This window comes from Natator depressus, chromosome 10 (genome assembly GCF_965152275.1).
Source record: "Natator depressus isolate rNatDep1 chromosome 10, rNatDep2.hap1, whole genome shotgun sequence".
Classification (NCBI taxonomy): domain Eukaryota; kingdom Metazoa; phylum Chordata; order Testudines; family Cheloniidae; genus Natator; species Natator depressus.
The window spans coordinates 23,158,160-23,181,001 of record NC_134243.1 but is presented as its reverse complement, the minus strand read 5'-3'; the positions used below and the strand labels follow the sequence as shown (position 1 = coordinate 23,181,001).

At 39.3% G+C, this 22,842-nt stretch overlaps 1 protein-coding gene across 7 annotated transcripts in view; it reads left to right on the top strand.

Moving 5' to 3' along the window:
* CLEC16A (C-type lectin domain containing 16A) overlaps positions 1 to 22,842 on the top strand; it is a 177,424-nt gene that overhangs the window by 139,789 nt on the left and 14,793 nt on the right. The window contains exon 22 of one of the 7 annotated variants that reach the window (XM_074965456.1): positions 15,213 to 15,313. The exons of 5 other annotated variants lie outside the window; for them this stretch is intronic. In XM_074965456.1, the coding sequence (XP_074821557.1) occupies positions 15,213 to 15,259 (47 nt within the window). In that variant the 3' untranslated portion in view covers positions 15,260 to 15,313. Of the gene's footprint in view, positions 1 to 4,026; positions 5,343 to 15,212; positions 15,314 to 22,842 lie in introns of those variants that run through there. One more of the 7 variants, XM_074965457.1, reaches the window with a different exon arrangement.

The window sequence follows — 22,842 nt, the reverse complement described above, 5'->3', positions numbered from 1 at the left end:
CTTAACATAGTGAATGCAGCTGGAGTGCTTGCAGCTAATTTCCAGTGGCTATTGCCAGCTCCAGGGGGTCAGAATTAAGGTTCTGTGGGCGTTTACATTAACTCTGAGTTTCTAAAGTTTGAGTTTTGCTGAATTCGATGTTCAGGAAGGACATGAGCTATCGATGGACAGCCTAAACTCTATTAATGAACTTTTTTGCCCTTTAATCATTCCGAATAGGAAGCTTGCAAAATGCATGTTAAATAATTTCTACTAGGAAATACGTCACTGCCAGATAATCAAAGCTCTAAAGCATTATGAAATATGTATTTAGCAACAGTTCCAAATGTTTCATGGCAGACGCTGCTTTTGGTCACTTTGAATAGCTCTTTGATGGATTTCTTGATGGCAAATATATTAAGTTAAATTACAGTGCTAGGTAATTTTTTTAAATGTTTACTTTTTGGAATGCTACCTTATGAAAAAGAGATTAAAGTATTTTACACAAAGGGTGGCACTTTCAAAGTCATCCAAGTGACTTAAGAACATGCGTCCCGTTGACTTTCAATAGGACTTGGACTCCTCAATTCTTGGTTAAGGTGAAACTCCGGACTTCAGCAATTTCAGTATATCCAATACTTCTATGCCTTCTGTGCCTTTTATTTTTTTAGACACCAACATCAGTTAACTATGAGTGGATCTAATTTTCAATCTCATCTCTGCATTTTCCCCTCATTTGTGGGAAATTTTAAATATAAGATCATCACTTACGTAATCTAGTTTTGTTGTGATTTTGATATGAGGAGATCTGGCTATAATTATATATAATATATATATATATATAAAAAATAAAGAGCCAGGCCACAAAAATAATCATAGAATCCTAGAATATCAGGGTGGGAAGGGACCTCAGGAGGTCATCTAGTCCAACCCCCTATTCAAAGCAGGACCAATCCCCAATTTTTTCCCCAGATCCCTAAATGGCCCCCTCAAGGATTGAACTCACAACCCTGGGGTTAGCAGGCCAATGCTCAAACCAATGAGCTATCCATCCCCCCTTAAAAACGCTTTTTTTTATTTGCCTTTTGGTTTGTGAGCACTTGAGTCACATTTTCTGGCTTTTCTCCACACTCATGAAGGCTAGAAACCTTTATTTTATTTTATTTTTTTTTTAATGACAGCAGAGATTGTTGCATTGCAGGACTCCAGAAGTTTGGGGAAAACACCAGATATGAGACTTGTGATCGAATTGCAACAGCTGTCAGTACAAGGGATGAGATTATCATGTGTTTAAGTGCTTTGTTGAATCAGGACGTATATCCCTGTGCATGTCACTAAAAACCTAGCCACTACCATCTGCTAAAACTAATATTTCCACAAAATATTTGGAAAGCTAAACTTTGGTTGGAATTGCAGCTTTATACATACAATAGCACATTTTTCTCTTCAATGAATTTGTTCATCTTGTGTTCAAATAGTTATGTCTGCTTTTTGATTGCAGACAGAGCGTCTTTTTAATGCACACTGAAAATAATGTATTGGAACATTTTGATAGTCATCTGCAAAGGTAAAAGAAAAGAAGATGGAGAGACATGACAAGCTAATGGGGAGGAAGATAAGTCATTGAAGCTCAGAAGAGAGGCAAAACCCAAATCAAGGATTAGGAGAACTGTGGGTGGGTGAAAGGACCATTGAACAAGAAGCTACAGTCATCTTAGTGAAAAGCTATGGACTTAAAAGGTGATAGGAAGGAGTGGGGGTAAAATTACAGTCATTGAATACCGAAAAAACATGTACCACATGGCAAAATGTTGAGACTAAAAATTATTAGAGCATGTCTGCCGTACAATCCATTTTTGGGTACTGATTAGAGCTGTGCAAACTGCTGGCAGCAAAACCCCAGACTCCACAAAACTTGTCAAGTTTTGTGTTTTTTGTACCAAACCTGGTCTGAGCTTCACATATGTAATATTTGTGACCACGGATGGATTATTTTGAACCAAAACAGTACAAAATTTGCAGTGATGGTTGACGGAGTTTTTGAGATTTGGGGTTTAAACCTATGCAAGTTGAAATTGAAGAGAATGTTTGAATGAAGTTGTGTGAAGGAAAACCACCACTTTTTGGCAAAGATGTGAAATATCAACAAAGAACATTTGAATTTCAAACTTTTGTTTTTTACTTACTGTACATGCACAGAGAAGCCTGAGTTGTGGATTGTTTGACTTATCTTGTAAAGTTAGGAAGGACAATCCAGGAGGAGGTGGAAAGTTGGCCAGAACCTGCTGGTTTGCTCTTGGGCACTCTCAAACTGACTCTGCAGATTAGAGTTATTAGAGCAGTATGGGGAGGAAAAGAAACGACGACACCGGAGCTTAGGTGAATGGAGATATGACTGTATGGAAGAAAATTGTGTTTCTCGGTGGAGGACTGTGTACCATGTCTCAACTTTGTGGATTTTTTCCTCCACTATGTTTTGTCTGATCTGTAGGACTGTCTCCTTATTTGAGATGACAGAATTAAAGCTAAACCATTCAGAAGTAGAGGCAGAGGGGGAAACTCTGAAATTTAAGACAGAGCGAACATGGCCTTCATCACCCTCAAAGAAATACAGTAGTATTGTTAAAGTAAAACTGAAGAGATACGGCAACTTCATGTCTGCACTGAAACATCAGTGGCATCTTATAAAGCATTCCTTGGCAATACTGTTAATATGTATGTAAGAAACTTAATATTGCTCTGTGAAACTTGTCCATTTTCATCATGCAGAAAAGGCATTCTTCTATAGCAGCTTAGGGAAATGCATCCTTCCTGGTATCAAGTCTTAAATTTCAAGGGAGCATGTTGACAGATACAGAAGGTTCACACCTTCTTGTCAACTGTCAAAATGGGCCGTCTTGATTATCACTACAAAAGTTTTTTTTTCTCCTGGTGATAATAGCTCATGTTAATGAATTAGCCTCTTACAGTTTGCATGGCAACTTCCACCTTCTGTGTGTGTGTGTGTGTGTGTGTGTATCTTCTTACTATATGTTCCATTCTATGCATCTGATGAAGTGGGCTGTAGCCCACAAAAGCTTATGCTCTAATAAATTTGTTAGTCTCTCAGATGCCACAAGTACTCCTGTTCTTTTAGAAGGTTCATGGTTATTGGAATGGAAATGGGGCACATGTATCAGTGTCTGCATTTCTAAATTTTACCATTATCACCACTTGAAAGCAAGCTGCAGAGGTTACAGATGAAGGTACTTTAGGACAGGGGTGGGCAAACTTTTTGGCCTGAGGGCCACATCGGGTTTCCAAAATTGTATGGAGGGCCGGTTAGAAGAAGCTGTGCCTCCCCAAACAGCCAGGCTTGGCCCGGCCCCTATCCGACCCCCCCTGCTTCTCACCCCCTGATAACTCCCCCGGGACTCCTACCCCATTCAACCCCTCCTGTCCCCTGACGGCCCCCCCCAAGACTCCTGCCCCATCCACCACCCCCTGCTCCCTGACCGCCTCCGGAATCCCCGCCCCCCACCACCCCATCCAACCCCTCCTCTCCTTCCTGACTGCCCTCCCAGGACCCCTGTCCCATCCAACCCCCCTCTTTCCTGCCTTCTGACAGCCGCAACCACTATCCACACCTCCAGCCCCTGACCACCCCGTCGAACTCCCCTGCCCTCTATCCAACCCACTCCCCCCCACCCCCTTACCGCGCTGCCTGGAGCACCGGTGGCTGGCAGTGCTGCAGCGGCGCTGCCGCGCAGCACAGACCACCAGGTCAGGCAGGGACTCTGCAGCTGCGCTGCCCCAGGAGCTCACAGCCCCCCAGCCCAGAGCATTGCGCCAGTGGCACAGTGAACTGAGGCTGCGCGGGAGCGGGAACAGCGGGGGAGGGGCCAGGGGCTAGCCTCCCGGGCCAGGAACTCAGGGGCCAGGCCGGAGGGTCCCACAGGTTGGATGTGGCCCGCGGGCCGTAGTTTGCCCACCTCTGCTTTAGGACCTCTTAGGTCTCATTTCACTTCCAATAGCCATGACTAACTCTGCTTACTTTTTTCTTTGCAGATTGTTCCTGAAGAAGTCTCATGATTGAAATATATCTTTCTTTATCAAGGCTCTCAAGCTGAGGCATTTTAGACGATTGAGATTTTTTTTAAAAAATGAGATTTTTAACATCCCAGTGCAGCACTTCTAAAATTCATCTGCAGATAAAGTGCATAAAAACTTGTATTGATTATTTTTATTCTCTATTGATGTGACTTGGTGTGGGTCATCTTTTCCTGTTTTCAGCATGCATTCTTACTGAATCTGCTTTTGTTTTCTTGTGTGAGATGATAGCCACATAAGATACTATTTCTTTTCTCTCATTAGTCAATGTAGCATTGTGTTAATTTTCCGAAATAATTGTTCTGAAAGTTTGCTGTACTTCTAGTTCAGGCCCTGCAAGGAGGAAAATGTTTTATAGAGGGATACATTTTCATTGCAAAATAGTTGGCAAATTTTGATTAATATTTCGTTCCAGATAACTTAATATGAACCTTCTACTTGTGGTCACAATTTGGCAAAACCTGTATTGACCTAACACTCAGTTCATGGGAAAATGTTTGGTTTTTTCCCACTTACTGGTTATTGTGTGACTTACTTTTAAAAGTGAATGTTGGTAGCAAAAAGTATATAGCTTTGTGATGGGTAAATCACATTTTTTACTATGTAAAAAGCTCACGTTTTGGCGTATGCTCTCATCTGAGCTCACCGAGCTCACCTTACTTATCTCCTACTCACTGAGATAAATTATTCTCCAATGTATGTCATTTGTATGGACCCAACTTTGATTATTTATAAACATTAACTGTAATGTAAATTGCAGTCTTCTGTTCTCGTCAAACAAATTGAGGCACATTAAGCACTTTTGGTACGTGCATTCTATGATTTGTATGTTTGTAGAAAGCTCAACATAACGAAGCTGAGCAAGCTGCTGGAGTGAAATAAATCATAACTTATGCGTATTTCCAATGGCAAGAAACTGGATTTTGTTAAACTTCAGATAAAGAATTTAACACTGAAAAATTACTTCATAGTTTTGTCTGATTGCAAAGAAGGTATATTTCTGCTAGGTTTAACTATTTTAGAGACCAGGTGGGTGAGGTAATGTCTTTTATTGGACCAACTTCTATTGATGTGAGAGAGAGCGGTCTCTCACCAGCAGAAGTTGGTCCAATAAAAGATATGACTGCATCCACTTTGTCTCTAATATCCTGGGGCTGACACGCTACAACACTGCACAGGTTTAACTATTGATGTTTGTGAACTATTAAACTTTTGTCTGAAAACATGGCATATCTTTTTGCTTTGTCTCTCTCCGTGACACACACAGAAGCACAGGCTCAAAGGGGGAGCGCCCTGCCTCAGAAAAAATGGGCTGCATGTTTTTCAGATATTTCCTGCATCTATTATGGGAAATATGTCTAGGACTATAAACCTGCAGGTGTATAAGGAGATACTTCATTTTAATGAGAAATTGAGGCCGCCTTTACTGTGCTTTAATTTCTGTGTGGACTGTTTTTTTTCATCCATTTTTGAATGTATTTAACTTAGTGGCCTAATGTCTGCCTAATTCTACTCATACTGATAACATAAAGTGCCTGACTTGCAAAGAACACGATGAATGTGGGAAGTATACTGGAAAAATTGCCAACAAAAAAGAGCAGTGTCCACAGAACAGCAGTTCCTGCCAAATATCAGTCTAAGTCCTTTAGAAGATTTCAGCTTGCTGGTCAGCCCAGTGCAGAGAAATTATGAAACTTTCTTTCTGAATGACAATATTGAAAAGCACACTAGTAGTTACAAGTGCCTTTTATGCAAACTAATTGAACTGTCACAGACATAGACAAAGACATAGCAGCAGGCTTACGCAGAGGCTTTCAGTCACTGAAGAGCCACAACCCCAGTCCAATTAACTTTGGTAAATGTAATTAACAAAATCACAATTGTTGTTTTTATATTTTCTTTTCCTGTCATTACTGTGTACTGTTGATATGTATGTTAACCAGAAGCTTCCTCTTCCTTGTTCATCTGCTGCTGCCTGATTGATTAAATGCTACAATTAGATGATTGTAGCATCAGAGTTACTTTGCATGGTGTGAAGGATTCAGATGATAGGATAATTAGAAATGAGCCAAGCCGTGTTGGAAGAAAACAAGTGACCTCTACAATTAACAGGTCAAATTGGGAAAGGTGGTACTGAGGGGTGTGGTGGGTTGTTTTGTTTTTTTTAAAGGTGCTTGTTGATGCTCACTTAAACTTTTCTCATCTATGTGATCTTGTACAGATACATTTGTGGGAGTTCATAGCCAATAAAAGGAAGAAATTTGAGGTCCAACATTAATTTGAGATTTGGAGAAAGCTCCTAAGTCCTAGATGGCCTCTGGCAGGGCATCCTCTTCCTGTTGGCAGCCTGAGGTACTGAACAGACTTGCCACACTCAGCATATGCCTCTTGGCCAACAAAACGGATTTCACGTTGCTGGCTCTGCAAGACAGTCTTAAGTGTACTGAGACAGGTAGCTTGCGTGCTAAAAAACTGTAGTTTGGACAAAGCAAGTTATATAATAATGGATGCAGACAACCTCAGAAAAATAAACTCTCAGTTTCACCACTGAGAATCTAAATCTGTGTTCTCTAAAGTAAATTTTGGATTTTTTCTCTAGACTTCCAATATGTTTGTTGATAGAGCTCTAGCTGTGCAAGCAACCCTTGTGGGCTTACAGAAATGTATGCGCTTAAAATTAATGAGAATAAAATTTCATGCTAAAAATTTAAGCATAGATGTAAAAACAGCTGCAACAGACTAGTCATTGGTAAAGCTGAGGAATTACAAATCAAGAACAGTGGATGGGATTTTACTTCAACATAGCTGTTGACGGGACAATTGAGTTAAGCAAAAGCAAATTTATACGTAATATTTTAATAGTTAGAGAATGAGAGCAGGAGATAGGCTTCCTGGTTTCTATTCCCAGCTCTATTGCAGATGTTGTCCATGGCTTACTGGCGTCTGTTCCCATAATCTTTAAAATGGGCATGAAACTTTCCTACTTCACGGGGGCAATTTGAGCATAAATGTGCATAAAGCTTTTTGAGATCCTTGGCTGAAAGTTGCTGTAGAAGCATAGATTACACGAAAGTCAGCACAGCAGTATAGTTTTAGGTCTTATTAGATTTAATAGGCAATTAATGTACAGTTCTAAGGTCTAATTGCTTGTCCTTAAATTCTTAATTATGAAAGCTGGAATTGATGGGGTTTTCATCTAAAACTTCTCAGGGAGTCACAGCAATGATCAAGTGAGGAGGTCAAAAATTCAAAATTAAATGTATGTTTTCATTTTTAGAAGTTTTGTGATGTTCAGAGCAGGATGTCTGTAGGACTAGGTATCCAAGATAAGTGGAGGCCTCTTCAACTCTTGCAAATGGGGGTGTAGTAGTTCCCTTAAGCCCATATGAGAGACTGCACACACCCCCTTCTCAAAAAAACAAACACACATGCACCCTTCTCTGGAAAGAGACACTAAAGTCACACTCATTGACTGTACTAAAAATGGATTTTTATCCATTCTGGTAGACAGCACAGCTTAGTCAAGTAAAGACACGAATGAAGGTAATGGGTATGTTCCCGAGTACGTACCTTACATGTCTCTCTACATGCCCAAGCCATGCCTCCCCGTGTATGCTGCTGCCGTTTGCAGTGTAGTGTCTCGAAGCCTCTCTGCTGCTGGAGTCCTTCCTTGCCACAGTGAAAGGCTGAGAAAACGGGGAAAGTCTCCACCCGCTCCCACTTCTGGAGCCTTTCCCTGCTGCCTCCTCCCTCCAGAGCCTTTCAGTGACACATGTAGCTACAAACCACTGTGTGGAAGCAGCTTGCATTTCACTGACATGGCACACTGCCTCCAGTGGTGTGTAGATGTAGGCCTATGGTGCCAATATGTGGTAACTAAAACTTAATGGGACTTAAGCTGGCCAAAACCTCAAAGAAATGCTCTTTTGGCACAGTGCCATTTGCAAGCGATAAGTTGATTTTTATAAGCAATAAATGTGATTTATAAAAGTCATGTACAAGTTCTCTCCATTTCAGGCACATAGAATAGTTCAAAACTGAGTCTATGGATTTATTGCTTGGAGTTAGTCCAAAAGATACAAACAATTTATACCTAAAAGAAACAGTCTCTCTTAATTATTTTGAGGACAATAATTGCTAGTACACTACTGGGACTCGAAGAAGAGCAGCAAGTTTGGTAATCAAACTATTGTTGAGAGTTTAATAGACCTGTCTACCTGGTCTTTTTCCTTGTGTCTTAAAAATACTTGATTGAGTTTCAGATGCTCTGCAGTATTTGTCCAGATCTGTTCTGTTGACTATACATTTCCCAGTGTGATATTGCTTAATTTGCTTGCTCTAGTATTTTTGTCTGTTAATGTTTGGGGAAATGTGTATACTATGACATGTCTTGTTAATTTTTCAGTTAACTGCCTTAAAATTCCTTGAGGGCACATGTACTGGCTTTAAAGTGAAGGTGTAATCAAGGAACCTAAATTTAATGGTAGCCAAAGAAATAATGCTCGGACATGGGGAATCTGAAACAATGCAATCATTAAGAGATTATACCATATTCTTAACACAAACAGATTTACATGAAATAATTCCATTATAGAGATTACAAAATGACAAATGTAAATATCCTGGGACCAACATGGCTACAACACAGCAAACAACAAATGTAAAAGCATATGGAATCTACTTTTTTCAGCACATTAGTGCCATAGAGATTCCATGTTTGTAGTGTCTCAATGATTGCCAGATCAGATTTGTTCATTTGACAAGTCATTGTTTTTTCTCAGTCCTGCAATTTTACCTTTTCTTTTCTGCAGATATATCTTCAACACAGCTTAACTAAGTCTGGTTTGCTGGTGTTGAGTGAGAGATCTCAAGTAGTTTTCAGATCCAGGATATATCTGCAAAGCTGCCAACTGAGGTAGAGTAGAAATCCCTTCTTAAGCCTAGCAATATTGATCTGACTATCACTGAGATACCAAAATATAGACCCTTCTAGTGATACTTCCAATCACTTTTTAGAGTTGAACTACTTTTTAAAGAAGTTATTACGATTTCAAACTACAGAGGGCTTTGCCACCAAAAAAGAAAAGTCAATATCTCTCTCCCCTGGTCCATTGTGATTTCTGTCATGAAACTTCTAGGCTTCCCATATAAAAAAGGATTTAGCAGAGCATTCTCCTTCCATCTGACTTTTCATCACAGATTAATTGTAATCACATAATTAGCAAGCATCACATAATTTCCCCCAACACTAACCAAAATCTGAAAGAAAAATGAAAGCCCTATCCTTATTCCTTAGTGATTTGGGAAAACTGGATATGCATAAAAATATATGTATATATTCTGCATTGCATTTCCTGTTCCCAAAGCTAATAATCTCTTCTCTGGTTCTTGTTTTAAAAGCACTCTACTATTACTGGTAACATGTAATTGTTCCCATTTTCCTCCTGTAATTTATGAGATAAGTTTTCATTTTATACTTTTCCAGAAATGTTTGTTTTGGTTATGGTCTCCCCTCAGACTCATAACATATGGGAAGGAAAGGCATTTTTCAAAATTGCTTTCTTGTACATTTGAACAGCTTTGACAACTGAGAGGAGATATTTGTGAAAGTAGCTGAACTTGTGGATGGACAAAAATTGAATATAATCTTTTAAAGTATTAAGAAGCTCCTTTTATGCGCTGTTACTCCTACCCTTTGTCATTCATAGTGTGATCATGGCTATATGTAGCTAATGGGGACTAATTAATTATTGCTTAACCTAGCCAAAAAGTCAGAAGTGGTTCTCTTTAATAGATGGGACAAATAGTAATCCTAGTGAGGAAAGTGCAGTGTATTGCCAGACATCTGCATCTGATATTGTGTGCACAGCTCAGTTTATCTAATAGCACTGGTTATGACACTGTTGCAACAAACAAGGCCTTTTTTCTGAGAGATGTAGAGCATCTGCAAAAAAAAAATTTAATTCAACAGTGTCAACATCCATTGGAGTAGACTTCAGATTTGGGAGTCAGGAGGTACTTAGCTTCCTTCAGAATGGGGATATCTTCTGTTATATAATTCAAAGGAAAGAGCAGTATTTTTCTAGAGTGGATACATTTTAGGCAAGTAAAAAATTATTAAACTTCGTTCACTTCTGTAGGGCAATAAAATGCTAACGAGCTAGACCATATTAAAAGTTAAGGAGGAAAAGGATTAATCAAACTAGTTAACATAATAGAAGAAGGAAGTTGTGTTTTATAAGCTGTATGAACTGGGATGCAATTTACAGCGATCTGACTCAGTCAAAGCATAGATCATGCTGGCAGCAGTGTGTATAGTTTCTGTTATAAGACTCTGTTTTCAGTTGCTTATAACTTTGATAGATTTTACCCATTTGAGCTGAAATTTCTGTGCCAGGTGTCTATCTCTGACATTAACTTTTTTTTTGCTAAAATATAAAAAAAAAAAAATTTCCAAGAATGAAATTAGGAAAATACGTTTGGCCAATGCTTAAAAAAAAAAAAAAAAAAAAAAAGGGTCTTAACTGCTGAGAAGTTCTTGTATCTCTATGCTTTGATGCAGGGACTTGAAATTTGGCAGAGAAGTTGCTCTAGTATCAGAGGTGCCTGTCCCAGTGAATAACCACGCACATTTGTATGTCTCTGAAAATCACTATTTGCACATTCTCAGTAGAAGTTTATTAGAGTTTGGTCACAAAATTCTCCAACATTCCTTCTTCACTGAGGAGGACTCTTCCCATTTGTCACTGTGGCACTGGACACCAGACCTGATCAGGGACACGTTCTTCTGTGTTCTCAATGCTCCCACTTCTGACACCTAAACATCATGGATGAGAAGGAGAAAGTACCTGACTCTACTGCAAGGGACTGACTAGTGAGGGGAGGGATACAGTGTGTGGGGAGGGGAGAATGACAGGAGTAGAAGGATTTGTAACTGCTAGAGAATATTCTTCTCTGGCCTTGGAATGGAACCCAGGATTCCCCGTCACAACATTCCTCTGTTGCCAGCAAATATTCGTTAATCCCACTGTCAAAATGTCTCATACTCTTTTGTTGTCTGGAGGATCCTTGTGTTGTTTGTTTCATAATATGGAAGGTGTGTAATGAATGAGGATTGGGATTGCAGGAATGGTCTCATAGTTAAGACTGTAGAATGGCACCCCGGAGAACTGGATTCTGCTCTGCCACAGAGTTTGTATGTGATAGTAGGCAAATAACTTACAATGGCTCAACGTGAAAAAAATAGTTTTGTGTTCCTCATGTGCTGGGTGCTCAATTTGAGATCTAGGGTCTGATCTGTAAAACTACTGAGCTCACACAAGTGCAAGTGAAGTCAATAAGTGTTTGATCCAAGTACATATAAAGTGCTATAAAATGCTGAGTACTCTGCAAAATGAGGCCCTATGCTTCTTAAATTGATCACCCAAACTTAGCGCATACTTTTGGCAGCTTTGGCTTTAATCTCTCTCTGCCTCAGTTCTCCATGTGTAGAATACCCTTTTTCTGACACAGGTATATTGTGAAGACAAATTCATTAGTGTTTGTGAAGCAGTCATAAAATATCCATGAGGAAAATAATTCTTTATTCAGTGCAACATTTGGAGAGTGTGCAGTAAATAAGGTGTGAGACTACACACTGATGAGAATAAAAAGATGTAATAAATATCTGAATCCCTTTGCATTGACATGAACATTAATACTCTACCTTCTGTTTCGTTCCAAATACATAAATGACCAATGCAGTTATGGGTGGATCCCTATCCACACCCTGAGTATCTAGAAAGCTGCAGCCTGGGGATATGAAGGTACAAACTAAGAGCATAGTCCTGCAAAACCCTCATCATCTCACAGAAGTCAGTGGGGCTATTTGTGTGACATAGGACTGATTTACACACACAGTTTTTACCAGTATAACTATTTGGGTTAGGGGTGTGATTTTGTTTTTACCAAAATAGTTAATCCACTTCAGTCCCTAGAACAGATGCAGTTCTACTGGTGTAAAGATGCATTATACCGGTATAGCTTATTCCTGTCCTTGTTAAAGCACAGTGAACACTTGCAGGAGGAGCAAAATAATAAAAGTTAAGTTTACAAAAAATTAAATATAAGCAAGTTAGAGGTAAGGAGTAGCAACGTGAACTTTAATTTGTAAAACTGGCAGAACAGAAGGCAGTCAGTGATGTGAAGCAACAGGCTAGAGTTCTTAACAAATTAGTCCTGACTACTTCGCCACGTGTTCTTTTTAATAACCTGGCTGAGAAGCAGCTGCCAGCTCTGTTTAATGTGCACCTTCAAACGTCCGCAGATCGGCACCTAATTTCTCTGCTCAGGGAGGAGCCTACAGTTGTTGCAGAATAGGGTTGAGGATTCATAGTTATAAAGCTCTCTGGAAAAGGTTACACACTGCCTACTCATACTACACCCAAATCTGGCCTATGTCAGGCCCACTCTTCAAAGAGCAAAAAAAGTCTTGTAAAAGTGAGCGCGAGAGAGAATTTTCCTGTGTCTAACTCACTGTCGGGGTTTGACTGACATGAAAAAATGGAATCGAAACTTTTGTGATTCTCAGAAATGATTGTGCTTGGCCTGTGTGGTCTCAAGGCCATTGATTGTTCCCTGTTTCCCAGCATAACTGGTCTTCCAAAATGTGAAGTATGTACCAGAAACCTAATATGCATTTATTTTTGCAAAAAATAAACTTCAGTGGGCATGAATGCTACAGAACTCCTTCAGATTTGAAGTAGTTCAGTTTGTGGTTCCCTTCACATAAACCATCAGGCGCCATTGTATGCAGCCTCAGTTTGTTAATTCATCTAAAAGATTGTGGAAGATCAATCAGTTTGGTTTCTGAAACAAACATAAATAAATCCTTGTGTTTTACAATATAGATAGCTGCTTACTACACTGTTGTTGTTTTTCTCTAAAATAGGTCTCTTCTACTATGGTTAGGTGTACGTTTTTGAAACAGATTTTGATGTGAGACTTTATGAACATTGACTTAAAATATCAGAAAATCCTGATATGTCACTGTAAGTCTTCCACAGTGGATAGGTGTATGGTCTTAATGAGATGGACAGAATAGTGTGTAAACATCGAGCTATATGAGTATAGACACAGCTTTTATCTGCACACTTCATAATCTTTACTGTTACTACCATGTTCTCCATAGATTCTTTAAAATAGAGTCAGGAATGGCACTGTATCCTAAAATGAAGGATTGTGGTTAAGTTAGAAGATTTTTCAGGGAATTATGGAACAAAGTCATAGGAGATATTGTAGGAATATCATGGCATGTGATAAGAGATGTTATGGTGGATTTATGTATTATTGTAACAATGAAATTTAGAATTACAGCAAATGACATTCAAAAACTTATTTAAATGGAAAAGTACAAGCAGTGTCTCTAGAGCCAACTAAGAACTAAGTCCCCAGCCCTGCAACAAGCTCCATGTAGGTCTAAAACCGCAGGTTGCCGTTATAAGTATTAACTTTCTCATTACTTAACATTACTTAGCAGCAGGTAGTCTTAAAGTAAATATGTATTAAGTTATCATTTCTGTATTTAAATATTTCCTTAGGAGCTTAATAAATTTTCTTTCCATTCAAAGTACCAGACCGTGATTTAAATTGAAATATTTATGTAAGCAACCATAGGTGCTGGAACTAGGGGTGCTGCCACAACCCCTTGGCTTGAAGTGATTTCCATCATGTATAGGGTTTACAGTTGGTTCAATGGCCCCTCTATACAAATTGTTCCAGCACCCCTGTAAGCAGCCCTAATTAAAAAGCAGTGTCTTGAACTGCAAAAGCTTGAGTGAAATTCGAGAAAATTATTTTAATTTTTAATTTTCCATCTCATTACAATGGATGTAATTTTAAAAACTGGGATTTTCAAAGACACCTAAGAGAATCAAGCACTCAATTTCCATTGAAAATCAATCAGATTAGGGGACCTAATTCCATTTAAGCAGAGGGAAAATCAAAGCCTAAATGCATGGAGTGAAATGCTGGTCCTAAAGAAGTCAATGGAAGTTTTGCTGTCCACTCCAGTAGGGCCAGGATCATAGAAGGTTAGGATTGGAAGGGACCTCAGGAGGTCATCTAGTCCAACCCCCTGCTTGAAGCAGGACCAATCCCCAATTTTTGCCTCAGATCCCTAAATGGCCCCCTCAAGGATCAAACTCACAACCCTGGGTTTAGCAGGCCAATGCTCAAACCACTGAGCTATCCCTCCCCCCTATTTCACCATAGTATGCCATGTGGAATTTACTATGGTATCTTGTATGTTGCAACAACGTATTTGTACAGTGATAAATGTTTACGCTGAGGAACACTGAATTTATTATGGTATATACAAATGATGGAAACAAATTTAATCATTTAGTATGTCTGTATTTTTGCATAGCATTGGAAGTATTTATTTATCTTACCTTTGAGTATCCAACTAAGGTACTGACAAAATGTTTAGTGAGGGAAGCACTGGTCATTTAATGTTCTGCTTTGTGGGCTAATTAAAAAACAAAAAACAAGAAATTCAATTGTCAAAATAAAGTGTCTGCCAATAGGAAATTGAAATATCAAGTTGCTTAATTTATGGTTAATACAGAATTAGTTTCCAGATAATAAATTCAGGGATCACGTCAGAAACAACAAACAAACAAAAAAGAGCTAAATGAGGGATTCAATGGGCAAATGCTTTTGCTAAGAAACAGGCATCAGAGTTAAGTTCTGCTTCAAAAATCAAGGCCAAGCTTTATCTAAGAGTATGTCTAAACAGAGATCTGATTGCAGTACATGTAGACGTACCTGAGCTAACTAATCTAGGAATGAAGCTGCAGCACCATGGGCTTCAGTGCCAGCTAGCTGCCTGAGAAAGTGTCCACTGTCCCACTTATATGGCCCTTGATGAAGCCTTTGCTGCTCCAGCTTAATTGCTATTGGTACCTTGATAGGTTGGGTATATCTACAAGAAAGGTAGTTACAACCCATGGTTGCAGAGTAGTCATATCCTTAGAGACTCCACCATCCTAACATATATGACTAGCCTCTAACCAAAAGGAGCGCACCTTACCTTAGACCTTTGTTCCTCCTATGGCGCTGAAACTTTGGGCAGTCCAGTTCCTAACTGTGATACTTCTTCCTAGGTGATGCCTGTTATCATAAATATAAAAGGAAGGCTAACCACCTTTGAATCCCTCCTGGCCAGAGGAAAAACCCTTTCACCTGTAAAGGGTTAAGAAGCTAAAGATAACCTCGCTGGCACCTGACCAAAATGACCAATGAGGAGACAAGATACTTTCAAAGCTGGAGTGGTGGGAGGGGTGGGGGGGACAAAGGATTCTCTGTCTGTGTGGCTTTTGCCGGGACAGAGCCGGAATCCAGGTCAGAACTCCTGTAAAGAGTTAATAAGCAATCTAGTTAGATATGCGTTAGATTCTGTTTTGTTTAAATGGCTGATAAAATAAGTTGTGCTGAATGGAATGTATATTCCTGTTTTTGTGTCTTTTTGTAACTTGAGGTTTTGCCTAGAGGGATTCTCTGTTTTGAATCTGATTACCCTGTAAGGTATTTACCATCCTGATTTTACAGAGGTGATTCTTTTACTTTTACTTTAATTAAAATTCTTCTTTTAAGAACCTGATTGCTTTTTTCATTGTTCTTAAGATCCAAGGGTTTGGGTCTGTGTTCACCTATGCAAATTGGTGAGGATTTTTATCAAGCCTTCCCCAGGAAAGGAGGTGTAGGACTTGGGGGGATTTGGGGGGAAAAGACGTTTCCAAGTGGGCTCTTTCCCTGTTATATTTGTTAGACACTTGGTGGTGGCAGCAATAAAGTCCAGGGACAAAAGGTAAAATAGTTTGTACCTTGGGGAAGTTTTAACCTAAGCTGGTAAAAATAAGCTTAGGGGGTTTTTCATGCAGGTCCCCACATCTGTACCCTAGAGTTCAGAGTGGGGAAGGAACCTTGACACCCAGGCATTCAGTATCCTCTGTCAATGTCTTCTCCCAGTTCTTTTTTGGCCTTCCTCGCTTTCTCTCTCCTCCCTTGGGTACCCAGTTTAATGATTGCTTGTCATGCCTCCCATCTTCCATATGGTGTATGTGTGCCAACCACCTAAGCCTTCTTTCTTTGATGATATTGTGCAACAGGTCCTGACCTGTCAGCTCCCTTACTCTCCCATTGGTTGTTTTCTTTCCATAAATGTATAATATATTCCTCAGCCATCTGTGATGAGCAGCCTCCAATCTCTGTTAGCCACTGTCATTGTCCAAGTCTCTGCTCTGTATAGTAGTGGGCTCAGTACTACCTCATGGTATAATCTGACCTTTTGTTTGATGGGGAGACTTCTGTTTGACCAGATGATGATCATCCTTCCAAAAGTGTTTCCTAATCTTGTATGAATACGTTCAGATGTCGCCATGCTCCCCAGATGACAGAACTCTTCTACTTGTCCAGTCTCTTTTCCGTCCAGTTTCCTTCATAATGATGGTTTTCTTTGCATTTACTTTCAGTCCAATTTTTGCTGCTTCCCTCTAATACAAGGGCAGTCATTAAGTTCCACATCGTACTTAGAACAGTGATGTTGGCAAAGTAAAGGTCGTGTAACTCGTATCTGCTAAACCATTTTACATTGTCCACAATGCTTTTTGTTGCCTGCTTCATCACCCAATCAATTGCTAATGCAAAGAGGATTGGTGATACACACACCTTTGTCTAACTTCAGTTACAATATTGAACTATTCACCCAGGCCTGTTTCTGACTTTACAGCATATCTACTTCATCATGTAAACTCCTTAACATGTTGATCAGCTTGCTGGTCTCCCATAGCTTTTAGTCTCTCTGTGGACATTAGCTTACGCTTTCTTGAAGTTGATTAAGACACGCTTTTGCCAAGCAGTATCTTTTTTGGTGATCTGTCTAAAAAGGAATACCTGTTCAGAACATGATCTACCTGGATGGAACCCAGCCTGTTCTCATAATATCTCATTCACTGCCTTCAGTGATTAAAATGTCGTGATGTTTTAAAAAATAATTTAAGCATTCCAAATTCTAAATGATTTGTCAGAGTAATCTACAGTGGGTTCTTACTACACTTAGCTATTTACAGTGAGCAAGTATTTCATTGTGTGTGTGTTAGTGCTTTAACTGGGACTATAGTATAGCAAGAATACCACATTTTCAACTTTCCATCTTTTGTATTAGTTTTTTATTCAAAACTTCCTTGATATTTTCCTAATCAGAGCAACCTTGATAATTTATTAAGTAGGAGCTTAGGGGGCGTCCACTTCGTGCATTTAAACTTAATCAGTGCAGCCATGCTTCTCACATGGTGCAGGACATCCCACATCTGGCCCCAATTTTTAAATTTGTACCACATTGCCATTTCAAAGTCTATATTCATCTAGTCTGCAAGTTTTCCTGGTTCTGAGCTGTACATCTTGGTGCCTGATGTCATCATCTCTTACACCCACAGCCAGTCACTGCCATGTTTGCACAAGCAAATGGAGCAAGGCAAATATGTGAAGGTAAATAGCTATAAACAGCTATAGCTACAGTCTCTAAAGTGACAAGAGCTTGCATAATTTTTGCTTTATCATCATAAGAGAACCATAGCTGGTGTTTCAGACATAAAGGCCATATACAAGTTGCAAGATTACTGGCGTTTCTGGAGTTCTGCTGCATTTTCCCATTTTCTTCATTTTGGATATTTACATACCATTATTTTAGCATAAACATGAACAGCAAAGACTGCCATTCAAGCCCTCAGGTCGTCACAGCAGAGCAGAGGGGGGGAAAAAACACAAAAGATGTCAATGGAGGTCCTCTGGAGAAGACACAGAAGAGGTATTCCACATTGTAGAACAGCTGGTACAAAGAATTCGCCTGGGTCACTGATAGTCGATGTGGACAAATATTTGATTTCTACAATATCTGTGGATGTGACTATACTGTGATCCAGGAGGATATCAGATAATGTGGCATCAATGACTGGGAGAAATAACTTGGTGCTGTTCAGGCTGAAACAAATCAAGCAAAACAGAGTCAACGTGGGTGGTCTCTGCCATGTAGGAAATATCTACAGCAAATCCAGAATAAAACTTTTAGTACCTGCCGAGGAACTTATTTCTCATGTATACTGTCACTTCTCTTCAAGCTCCTAAAGGTATCAGCTACTAAAAGAGTGTGCCCTGTTCGTCAACACTGAGTCATTGACTATAATAAGCTTCAGCAGGGAGATGCCTTGGAACTTCTGTTGAAATGAACATATAAAAAGACTGCATTATTTAATGGCACAGTACTAGGTAACATTATTTAGAAATTCCCCTTAAGAGATCAGCTGTTTAAAAAAAAAAAAAAATGCAGCCAAAGCTATGTCTGTTCTGCTGCCACATTAGGGATTACAAGTAGAGCTGAAGAAGCCAGTCAGAGTATGGATCAGTTTTCAGTGTATCAGATCCAAGATAGAGCTGATCTTCTTTCTACAAGAGCCAGTGGAGAAATAAAGCTTTATGAGAGACTTGTAATGACTGGCTTGTGTTTGCCCCACTCAAATGTTGAGCCTGAACATACTTTCAGCATTGTGACAAAAGTCAAAACTGAGCTGAGACAAAGCCTCAACATTAAAACACTTAACGCTGATTTCTGTTAAAATAAGCGGAAATCGTGAGTGCTTTCAGCACAGTAGCCGAAGGAAGTGTTGGGGTTGGCAAAAAAGCAACCCCAGAGTGCAACAACAGTGAGTGTTTGAACAAATTGACTTTTTATTTTAGTGTCAATAGTGGGTCTACAAAAAACACAGAATCATTTAGTTTCATTGAAACAAATTCCGGGCTATTTGCATGCTTATGTATTTTTTTAATAAAACTGTGTGTTCAATAAAAATTTGATGTCCCCCATTTCAAGGTGTGTTGTCCTTTGTGTAGAGGGTCACTGTCTCTCATTTCAAAGTCCGGGACTTGAGAGGTATGGATACAACTGGTTATACCAAATGGCCTTTGTGGGATTTCTGGGAGTTCAGTAATCTTTTGGGGATTTCTTAAAATCATAGATACTCCTGACAACTACTCCTTGACAGTTCCTGTGTATAGCATCAGTGTACACATTGCTGGGAAATAGTACACATCATATTTTCTGAATAACAGAAAAAATCCCTAAATTTCTTATCTTAGACTATATAGAATAAGGAAGTAGTGGAAGCCCCATTGCTAGTCATTCAAATCTGGACTGGACAAAATATTTGAGAATATACTTTACAAAACAATTGGTATGGGATGAACTAAGCATTGGAATGAGAGCTGAGCAATATAAATTTTCAGATAAATTATAGTTGTGTGAGCACAGGAATTAGAAATGGACAAGATGGCAGTATTTTGATACTGAGTTGGCATGAAGAGTGAATAAGCGTTTGCTTAATATTGAGCATATACTTATCCCTTTAAAAAACTGCACAGTATAATTATGGGCTTCAACTGAAATCTTTTGCAGCACCCTGCAGAATAGGATTCTTCATTCTTTCAACCTATTCAGCAGAAGTATGGCTGTCACATAGAACTGTTTCATAGTCCATTTCATGCAAGTCATTCTGAAGGGTTGGAAGTGGAGAAACAAACACTGTTGTCCACCCTTCTGAACAAATCAGGTCAAGCAATCTCAGAATACAATATCAGTGTTCCTTTGTATAGTAGGAAAGAACAGGTCCCTCCACAGCAAATATTGGTGCAATGCTGTGGCCTGATTTGTGCAGGAGGTCTAACAATCCTTTCTATTCTTTAAAATGTATAAACCCCCTTAATTATAGGTGCCAGAGCTGAGGAAACAATGACATTAACTGAACAACTTGTATATAGCTGCAATGCCATCTCTCTCTGAAGAAAAATGGCTCTTGTAGCTTTATGTTGGTTGACCATTGTTAGAACATCTGTTTCTGCATTAGTGAAATCCTTGCCCCCTTGTGAGTTTGCAAAATGCAAAATCACACAAGGACATTCATGCAGACAAGCAATAGACCATATCTGAACACCTTCTCTTAAGGCAGCATTCTAAAACTATCATATCTAGGTGATGCTCTTCTACTAACTAGTAGTCTCTTAATGACCTTTGGAAAGCTTTGGTAGTAAAATTCTGAACTCCACAGAAGTAGCATCATCTGCATTGGACTATCAGTTTGAATTGTAATTGGATGGCTACATTTTAACAGAAAGAATCACTAAGCTTACCTTTTTATAAACAAGCGCACGCACAAGACATCAGTCTACACCCAATCAGTGATAGCCAATAACAGTCCTAACCCAATAACTATCCAATAATTGTCAAATAAAATACTGTCCTAATCAAGGGATTCCACAAATTGTTAGATTAAATATGTAGTGAGAGTGAGTCATACCAGAAGTTTATGAATATTGATATGCTCATAGGTCAGACAGTATGCTTTGTATTTGTGTAATAGCATCTTACGATAATCTGAAAGTCCAACAATCTAGAGGGTTCAAGATGTTAAAGTTAATAAACACATTTGTTGTCAAACCCTATAACAAGTTGTGAGGTTCAGACACTGTATCATCAGTGAGAGCTAAATCTGTAAACTGTTTAGTGTTGGTGAATGATCAGGTACATCCAGGTAAAACACACTGGCAGTCCTGGAGAATTTAGTAGATAAATCCTAATGTTTACTTGATTTCAGTGAAATATGAATGGATGACAGTACAGCTGTTGCATCAGAAGACTAGTAGCCAAAAGGCTGAAAGTCTGTCGTACTTAAGTTTATGGCACTACCTCTGTATATAAAAATGAAACTCCTTTTCAGTATTGTGCAAACTTCTAAAGACCAGAACAATTTTTCTTTCTGATCTAGGGGATTTGGCTATATCAAGAACTCATAATTTCTAATCCTGGCTTTGCTGCTGAGTTGCATTGTGACCTTGGGCAAATCACTCAAGCTAAAATTTTCAAAAGTGTCCACTCATTATGGGTACCTCAGTCTTTGGATGCTCGGGTTGAGACAGGAGGGACCTGATTTTCAGTACCTACAGTTTCATCGGATGTCAGCTCATGCTGCAGGTGCTCACTATGTCTGCAAATTTTGTTTTGGGTGTCAAAAGTTGGGTACCCAAAAATAACGGTCAGTTTTGAAAATGGCCTAGACTTCTGTTTCCCTATCACTAACGTGGGAATGCTGAAACCCGGCCTTAAAGGGGTGAAGATTGTTGTGTTCTGTATCTTCCTTCATCATTATTACTCCTGTAGCAAGTAGCAGCACTAAATGACTCTTGCAGTGATGTTGAGGCAAAAAGAATACACAGTGATTGCTATAATACAGACTAGCAGAAAATCTTCCTAAGCAGCTGAAAAGAACTGCCACTCACTGTGCCCTGTCCCTTGTAAAGAGCCACAAAACACTGTGTTTTGGGTAGAAGGAAAAATGGGAGACTGTCCGGTTTTACTAATAGTCATAAGAATGGCCATACTGGGTCAGACCAATGGTCCATCTAGCCCAGTATCCTGTCTTCCGACAATGGCCAGATGCTTCAGAGGGAATGAACAGAAAAGAGCAATTATCAAGTGATCCACCCCATCATCCAGTCCTAGCTTCTAGCAGTCAGAAATTTAGGGACACTCAGAGCAGGGGGTTGCATCCCTGATAATCTTGGCTTATTGCCATTGTGGGATCTTTCCTCCATGGACGTATCTAATTGTTTTTGTAACTCAGTTATACTTTTGTCCTTCACAACATCCCCTGGCAATGAGTTTCGCAAGTTGATTGTGCATTGTATGAAGAAGTACTTCCTTATGTTTGTTTTAAACCTATACGTTTTGTTGGGTGACCTCTGGTTCTTGTACTGTGTGAAGGGGTAAAAAATACTTTTTCTCAACACCATTCATGATTTTATAGACCTCTAACATATCCCCCCTTAGCTGTCTCTTTTCCAAGATGAACACTCCCAGTCTCTGTATTTTTTCCAACTCTAATATGTCTTTTTTGAGATGTGGCAACCAGAACTGCACACAGTATTCAAGGTGTGGACATACCATGGATTTATATAGTGGCATTGTCATATTTTCTGTCTTATCTATCCCTTTCCTAATGGTTCCTAGCATTCTGTTAGCTTTTTTGATTGCTGCTGCATGCTGAGCAGATGTTTTCAGAGAACTGTCCACAATGACACCAAGATCTTTCTTGAGTGGTAACAGCTAATTTAGATCTCATCATTTTGTATATATAGTTGGAATTGTGTTTTCCAGTGTGCATTACTTTGCATTTATCAACACTGGGCAACAAAATGGCAGATGAAATTCAATCACCCAGTTTTGTGACATCCCTTTGTAGCTCTTCACTGTCAGTTTTGGACTTAACTACCTTGCGTAATTTTGTATTATCAATTAACTTTGCTACCTTACTATTTACCCCTTCTTCAGATCATTTACTGCACTGGTCCCAGTACAGATTCTTGGGGGACCTCACTATTTACCTCTCTGCCCTGTGAAAACTGACCTTTTATTACTACCCTTTGTTTCCTATCTATTAACCAGTTACTGATCCATGAAAGGACTTTCCCTCTTATCCCATGACTCCTTACTAGGCTTAAGAATCTTTGGTGAGGGACCTTGTCAAAGGCTTTCTGAAAGTCCAAGTATGTGATATCACCTGGATCACTCTTGTCCACATGTTTGTTGACACCCTCAAAGAATTCTGATAGCTTGGCAAGGCATAATTTCCCTTTAGAAAATCTATGTGGACTTTTCCTCCAACATATTGTGTTCATCTATGTGATTCT